General features: G+C 47.1%; 1 protein-coding gene across 1 annotated transcript; it reads left to right on the forward strand.

Annotated features, from left to right (window-relative positions):
* Nucleotides 1-7,701: 7,701 nt before the first annotated feature.
* On the forward strand, nt 7,702-8,631 carry LOC141465674 (olfactory receptor 8U9-like). The gene has a single exon (XM_074149232.1). The coding sequence runs from the start codon at nt 7,702-7,704 to the stop codon at nt 8,629-8,631; it is 930 nt and encodes a 309-aa protein (XP_074005333.1).

Raw genomic sequence — 8,631 nt, forward strand, 5'->3', positions numbered from 1 at the left:
TTTTCCCTAGTGCTTCAGAGGAACTGAGAGGTCTTCTCAGAGACATTTGTATGTTCCATTTCTGTCCTATTATGGTATAGAAGAAGCAGTGCTCTCTGGTGAGCTACTGGGCACAAATGTATTGTGAAACCTCTGCCTTGTTCCTGAATATCGAGCCACGAACTCCTCTTGGATTAGGGCAGCCACTGACCTGCATCAGGGATGCGTTAGCTACTTTTATTGGTGTTCACAACCTGGTATTATTTTAATTTCAGGAATTTAAGCCCTTCTGACTCTTTGTAGTGTGAGGATGCATCACCACGGTTGTCTTAACAACGACAACAAATAACACCTATTGCTTTCAGGGTGACAATGATGACCAGAGCTCTCTTCACATCAAATAACCGGCACATTTCCAGTGAACACAAGGCTCAGGTAGTTTAGTGTTCCCAGGACTAGCAATGGACACGGGCCTTCCTAACACCAGTTCACCGCAACAAGGCTTGTCAGGCCTTTTCTGCAACTTATTTTAGCTCAACCGCAGCTGTATTTTCAACTTCATTTGAGAAAATTATGCAGTGCCTGCAACTTGCTCAAGGACCAGAGGGCTGTCATCTGGCATCTCCTATGAGTAATGGTAAGGTTACCCACCAGCTGGGTACCTGCTCCCTACCCTTGCATTTTCAGCTTCTTTTGTTTATATTATTATTAATTGCTTTTGCTTAATTTTGAGCAATTGTGTGATTCCCCCTCTGAAATAAATCATGAGATACAGGGGAGTGACTAATAAACTTTCGCAATTATAGCAGAGCTAACCCCATAGACCAACAGGAGAGAAAAGACCACTGACCAGGAACAAATACGGGGTAGAAACATATAGAAGTGATCCCAATCAGACCCCAAACTGGCAGGGAAGGAGCTCCCACCAAGCACGACACCATGCCTCCTCAGCAGGGAGCTCAAGGTGCTGCTAGGTCACTGCATCATCCCACCAAGGAAGAAGGAACTCAGCTTGTGGGTGGGAATTTAACCTCAGGGATGAGGGGCAGGTACTATAATCAGAGGAACCTGGAGGAGCATTGCTCTCCATCCATCCAGGCCCACACAATTGTCCTTAATGCAGTCATATGCCAACACACTGACCCTCCAACTCATCGGCTTCAGGGCCTGGATGAGCTCCAGCAAGCAAGGCAGCTGTAGAAGTTCACTTTGTTGTTAACAAGGAAGAAAGTTTCTTTCTTGTTAGCCCCTGCTAATTAGTCTCTCATGGCTTGTTAAGAAGAATGAGGTAAGTTGACTACAAGCCCACTGAGGAGCTTTCATGGTGATTAGGAAACTTTCTTGGTAAACCCCAGAAGGTCTTGTTAAGCTGATGACTCCTGGAAGGGTGGTTGGTTCCCCAAGGACCACTTCTTGCTCTGAGAAGGGGAGCAACATCACTTGTGATGGAAATAGCTGTAACCACCTGTATGGTGAGAGCTTGGAGCTCAGGCCTGCTGGAGGGCTTTCTGGGCTGGTACAAGCTTGGTCATATGCTCTCATGAAAGAAAGAGACATCCTTGTCTTCATGATGAGTGCAGATAACGTGGTTCCCTTGGTTCTTGCTAATGGGGTGATCTGTCCCTGCGTCCTTCTGACCGCCTAGCAGAGGAGCTGGGGAAGCTCATTGCATTTCTCCTCACCTTTGAGCCTCTTCAAGAACACCTCAGGCCTTGAATTTCTTGTCATTAATAGACTTTTATCTTTTTTAATTCTTAAACCACAAGGCAAATTGAAGTACACTGCGTACATCCTCCACGCCTGACTGGTTTTCATAAGTGTGATTTTGCTGCCGTTACAAATTTGGGACTGGGGAATAGGCATGAGAATGGGCTCACCCGGCTCTCAACATCTGAAAACTCATTGTCTCATTATGAGGTAGTCAGCCAGGTCCCCCTCTAAAATATGTGGGAATAAAAGGATGGTTTATCACACCCTAGGACGGAGGGTTGAGACGGATGGGGTGCCAACAGGAGCAGGTCTGAACATCAACAGGGCTGGTACTGTGGACCTGCTGTCTATGGCATACACGTTCCAGGAGAGTTTTCTCTGGATTAAATTTATTCTGGCCCAGGGATCTGAACACCTACTGGAGGTCAAGCTGCATTAGACACCCCCCTCAAGCCCATTTTCAGTTTGTTTTCATCCAAAAGGAGCCCAGCTCATACAGCCTGACCCCAGCCTGTGGTGTGAATGAAGGCACAACGAGGGGAGAAAGCTGGGAGATCTTCAAACTTAAATTCTTTAAACCGCACTCTTTGTCTAAATGAAAAGTAGAAAAATTGAAACACACCTTTATTGATCACAAATGGACACAAGGAGCTCTGACTTAATCACTCAATTTTTATTTATCTAAATTTGAAGGAGATGGATCTGCTTTGGTCCACCTAATCCCTCCTCCCAACAGTCTTAATAATAATAATAATAATAATAATTAAAAAAAGAGCTTTATTGTTTGGGTTTTTTTCTTCCTTTCAGTTGGACTAAAATTTTATAAAGATATTTTAATAACTAAGAAGCTGCTTCACCTTTGTGCATGTTCTCCTACAAGTGGTGCCGGAAACTTTGTGCTTAAGTTGCAGGAAAGGAGCAAGATGCAGAGAAATTCCCCAGGCCAGGTCTGGGTTTGGTTGCCCTCATGTAGAAATCTGGTGCTATTTGCTCTGTCCTGAGGTGCCAAGGACATTGGTATGTGCCTTCAGAAGAGTTGGGCTGTTCTGGAGTGACATCTGAAAGCTCAGAGGAAGACCTGTGGGCATCTCCGTGGTGTTAATAGTCTACTTTCAGGCAACTGAACTCAATCCCAGATGCCTCTGAGCTTTTCAACTGTGGTTCTTCCAATCTGACCCTCCCTGTTCATGCTGGTGTGAAGGTTTCACTGGGAAATTAGTCTAGGACCATGAAAAGTAGGTTTATGTAGGCCGATACATGAGGAAATAACTGGGAGAGCTCAGGAACAGAAGCATGCTATATTAATGAGATATGGAGTTCCACCTGAGCTACTGGTTGGGCGTCAGTAGGGAATATTTAATCCAGATAAAGCAGAGGATGAAGAAGAAGATGTTGTAGTACTAGGCTACAGACTGGCCATGGCTAAGATCCCATTTTATAGCACAGATATAAATTATACATGGGGAGAAGTGGGAAGGAGAGGAGTGACATCTCCTGTCCATCATGAAGCACTTCAGGCTCAGAACATCTCATGCTCCTGGCTCAAATCCTCCTGCACCTATTATGAAAAGCAACAAATGAAAACAAACAAGAAAAGACAGGTGAAAACTGTCCTTCCTATATGCATTTTTTGGGATGTAATCCCTGGTTTTCTTCCATGGTGTAGACAATAGATGCTGCTTTTTCCTGGTCCAGGAACTCTGCATCAATGGGGAGAAGTGGGAATGTTTAGGAAGTATTTAGATAGGCTGTTTAGCATGTTTATTTTGGAGCAAGAATAAATGCTTCCTGGAGATCCTGGCCACAAGGTGGAGAAAGGTCAGATGAAGAAGTCTACACCTGAGGATGACTACATTCAGCTAACCCATGCTCAGACCCAACAGCTGGTGTGCTAAATAAAACCACTGGGGTAGCTATAAATGAGCTGGAAAAGAAAAAAAACAAAAAACACTACACCCCCATAATTAGATTTTCATTCCTCAGAAAACTGGTGTTGTTTCCAATTTCATGTTGGCATTTCCTTCGGGAGCCCCGCAGGCCAGGAGAAACCCCCCTGCCAATCCAGGGGACTGGCCCTGGCGACGAGCACCGGACCGTCCACCACGTTCTAATGCCACTGGGCGATTCCTTTCACGCCCCATCATTTATTCATATTTCCCCCCCACACTTTGAGCAATTCAGTGCTCATCAAGTCAGTGTCGAAATTGCATAGATTTTGGTGGGATGAAATTAATCTTCAAGCACAGTTTATGAGCGTATTTGGAAGGAGCTACGTGCTGCCGTTAACCCACGAGGACCGGCTGGTTTCCAAATGTGAAAGATCAGCCAAGCTTAGAGTCCGATTACGAATTTTTCTGGGTGTCTTCTCTCATTCTCACGACAAATTTTTTTTGGGAGCTGGAGTCCAACAACTGCCAGGTGTCTTAGGGAAAGAAGCCACATAGACCCTCACTACCTGTTTTTTTTTTCGGTACATTTTGCTTTCTGCATTCCGTTAAATTAAAATTCATTAGAGGGTTTTTGGCACTGTCGCGCGCTTTGAGCACAGATTGTGTTTTTATATATTTCCCGAGTGACTAAGATTCAATGAACAGAATAAGGATGGTGAGTGAAAACAATAACACAGGCACCATCTGGCAGACTTCATAATATTTCAAGCTGGTGATACTGGTCCTGCTTTTGAAACTACCTGAGACACCTGCCAGAAAATGTTGCTCTTGTCCCCCCCGGACACAAATTCTGCTGAAAAGCTGGGCAGCCAGTGAATAAAACAGCCTTGAGGTAAGCTGTGAATGTGGGATCAGGCAGGTCTTTGGTGAGTTTGCTGTCAGATAAAGGCAGAGCGACTTCAGAAAGGGAAATTATCAGCTGGTTGTGTTCAACTGGTCCTGTATCCCAGGGTGATGAGATGGCTGGAGTGGCTGTAGACAGCCTGCCAAGGGGTTTGGCCCCAAATCTCAGTAGGAAAAAATGATATTGAAGAAAAATTCTTGACTGTGAGGGTGGTGAGACCCTGGCCCAGGTTGCCCAGAGAAGCTGTGGCTGCCCCATCCCTGGAGGGGTTCAAGGCCAGGTTGGAGGGGGCTTGGAGCAACCTGGTCTGGTGGGTGGTGTCCCCCCCGTCATGGAACTGGATGGTCTTTAAGGTCCCTTCCAACCCAAACCATTCTATGATTCTATTAAAAAAGTCTCCCATGGAAGTTAATAGAGCACCTACTTGTGAGAAAAGTTGTAGGATCATAGAATGGTTTGGGTTGGAAGGGACCTTGAAGATCATCTAGTTCCAACCCTCTGCCCTGGGCAGGGACACCTTCCACCAGAACAGGTTGCTCAAAGACCTTATCATAACATTGTGAAAATAATTGGTGCTTTTAATTATATATTCATATATTTTACTAGATGATGGCATCCCTCTTAGCCACGGGGCCATGGGCAGCGGTTGTGAAGTGACAATGGTGGCGAGAGATTGTCACCAGGCAGCCTGGCTACGTGCAGAGTTTGTCTGAGGGGGTTTATAACACCTCTGAATTCTCACTGTCAAAACAAATACATACATGGTCAGAGAATATCCTTTCCGCTAATGATGGCAGGGGTGAGTGGTCTCTGAAATGCAGCCCTTGGAGGTTCTGAAAGTCACAACCTACTCAAACAAGCTGATACAGAGTGACCACCAGCTCTTGTACACTAAAATCTCTTGGAGAAAGCAGATAGGAAACGGTTTTGTGAATTCCTACGTCAAGACCACAGTATTGTAAATAATAGTTGTGACAGCAGTTGGACCCAGTGGGCAGATCTCAGGGAAAAATACTTCTCTTTAGGTAAGACTCCAGTTCTGGTACTGATTTGAGTTTAAGCGATTGCCGTTGCCTTGCTCTTCTCACCAAAGCTCATAGCAAAAGTGAAAAAAAACCCAAAACCAAAACCAAACACCCATGAAAAAACTTAGTGGGGGGACAATTACTGTCTTATCAAAGCCAGAAAAGGCAAAGATCAGCATTTGGGGTGGGTTCTGGAGCAAGAGGGTGCTAAGAAGTGGAGATCACAATGGCAGAAACGGTTGCAAGAAGTATCTTTGCATTGGCCAAATCCAGCTTAAGTGGCACTAAGGAAAGACGTTTGAGAAAGAAAATAACCAGGGTTCACTGCAGAAAAAGTTGGGATTTGCTTTTGGTGAGTCATGTAGACACTCACTTTTCACCCACTCCCCCTCCTCGGCATGGAAGAGGGGGGAAAACATCTTCTTAAATCCAGATATTCAAAGGAAATTGTTCCTGGGCTTCATTAATGAGCCTGGAGATGAAGAAATTAATATTCTGGGCGGATTTTGCTTGTTGTCAAGCTTCTATTCTCCATGGACTGAAATGCCTCCAAGGTTGCAGAAATGAGTATAAAAACCACTCGAACACTAAAAAGTAGGGAGGGGGCTTGTCCGCTGTCTGGAAGGTGCAGCAACAAGTCTGAAGGAGCTGCATGGACCTGCATTGAAGATATGAGTTTTGTTGGAGAAGTCACGTCCAAGGTGAAGAGGATCTTCTGTTCTGGACAGTCCTCAACCCTGACCCTGCTCTAAAGCGGTGGAACATGAAAGGATATCGTGGGGCTAAAGTAAGCACCCCTTCCTTTTTGTCTGGTGGACTTGAAGGTGGTGAGATAGAGGAAAGAAAGGACCAGAGGTGTAAGACATTTCGTTTATAGCAACAAGACTGAGAAGAGCAGAAGGAACCCTACATGGGAGGAGGATTCTTCTGCTTTAAAGTTTAGATGCCATGAAACAAGGAGACATGTTGGAGCGGGTTGAGAGGAGGTCACAGGGATGTTGTGAGGGCTGGAGCCCCTCTGCTGTGAGGACAGGCTCAGAGAGTTGGGGGGGTTCAGCCTGGAGAAGAGAAGCCTCCAGGGAGACCTTCGAGCCCCTTCCAGTCCCTAACGGACCTCCAGGAAAGCTGGGGAGGGACTCTTGATGAGGGAGGGGAGCCATAGGAGGAGCGGGAAGGGTTTGACACTGAAAGAGGGGAGATGGAGATGAGATGTGGGGAAGAAATTCTCTGCTGTGAGGGTGGTGAGAGCCTGGCCCAGGTTGCCCAGAAAAGCTGTGGCTGCCCCATCCCTGGCGGGGTTCAAGGCCAGGTTGGAGGGGGCTTGGAGCAACCTGGTGTGGTGGGAGGTGTCCCTGCCCAGGGCAGGGGGCTGGCACTGGGTGGATTTTAAGGTCCGTTCCAACCCAAACCATTCTGTGATTCTATGATTATATGTTGGGTCTTTTCATAGGTGCCACTGTAATGGCAAGGGATGGCCCTGGAGGCCAAGGCAAGAGGGTGCCCAATACCTACGGCACGGGCTGCATTGTATCCTCTCCCTGCCCTGCTCAGCTCCTCCTGTGCTTACTTCTATGGCCTCAGCTCTATATCCAAGCTTGTTTCCCCATCGCTGCCGCGAATTTCCTTTCCTATGGGGTTGTGAAGACTGTACACTGAAAACTGTGTGTTCGTACCAGTTTTGAGAGAAAAATGCACACTTTGGTTCTGTTCTGTTTTGCAAAACCAACAAGAAAAGCTATTCTGTGATTTCTGCAAGTCGAATTGTTCCATGTTGGTTTATTTTTAAAAAAAAACAATTCTTTTCAAAATGTATCCGTCATTTACTAAGGAAAATGCATTAAATATCTTAATTTTGTTACCGTATACTGTGTATTCACCTCCCTCCTGTGTTAAATCTTCCCAGGAAGGCACCGGTAGGAAGCTACGTGGGAGATGAAACACTGAGCGAAACCCAGGTGAGCATCCTTGCTGTTCAGCTTGACAATTTTTGGTTTCAGGATCCTTTTGAAGTCACCGGACGTAGGCTTGGCTCTTCCCAGAGTGACCCAGAGTCCAGCTGACATTTCACGACCCTCTGCTAGGATGTGCTCTGCCTCCCTTTGGTGGCACTGCGGGAGCTGAGGGTCCTGCTGAGCTGCCCAAATCACTGTTTGTCACTTTATGTACCTCCCACAGGTTGAACGCGTCGCAGAGAATGACACTTGTCAATCACACTGATGTCCACCAGTTCGTTCTCCTGGGGTTGACCACCCGCCCGGATCTCCAGGTCCCCCTTTTCTTTGTTTTCCTGGCCATGTACGTGGTCACCCTCTTGGGGAACCTTGGGATAATTATTTTAATTAGGACCGATCTTCACCTTCACACCCCCATGTACTATTTCCTTGGCCACTTGGCTTTTGTCGATGTCTGCTATTCCTCCGTCATCCTCCCCAAAACACTGTTGCAGATCTTGACAGAGGAGAAAACCATCACCTTCTCGGGGTGCGCGGCCCAGCTCTGCTGCTTTGTGGTTCTTGGCGTTACCGAGTGCCTCTTGCTGGCTGTGATGGCCTACGACAGGTATGTGGCCATCTGCAAGCCCCTCCTGTACCCTGCCATCATGGGCGGATGGACTTGCCGGTGGCTTGTGGCTGGTTCCTATGCCATCGGTGTCTTGCACGCGGTGACACACACCACTTTCATCTTCACCTTCTCCTTCTGCCGCTCCAACGTTATCAACCACTACTTCTGTGACATTGCCCCGCTCTTAGCCCTCTCCTGCTCCGACACCCATACCTACGAGGTGGTTGTCCTTGCTCTCATCAGCATAAACTGTCTCAGCACCATGACCATCATCTTCGTCTCCTACAGCTATACCCTCCCCGCTGTCCTGAGGATCCGCTCTCTGGAGGGCAGGAGAAAAGCCTTCTCCACCTGCGCTTCCCACCTGACGGTCGTCACCATGTTTTTCGGGGCAATCTTGTTCATGTACCTCCGCCCCAGCTCCACCTACGCGTTGGGTGAGAACAAGAGGGCCACACTGTTTTACACCATTGTGACCCCCACGCTCAACCCCTTGGTCTACAGCCTGAGGAACAGGGAGGTGAAGGCTGCCCTGAGAAGAGCAGTTGGGAGAAGGCGGTGA

Source organism: Numenius arquata, chromosome 6, assembly GCF_964106895.1.
Source record: "Numenius arquata chromosome 6, bNumArq3.hap1.1, whole genome shotgun sequence".
Lineage (NCBI taxonomy): Eukaryota > Metazoa > Chordata > Aves > Charadriiformes > Scolopacidae > Numenius > Numenius arquata.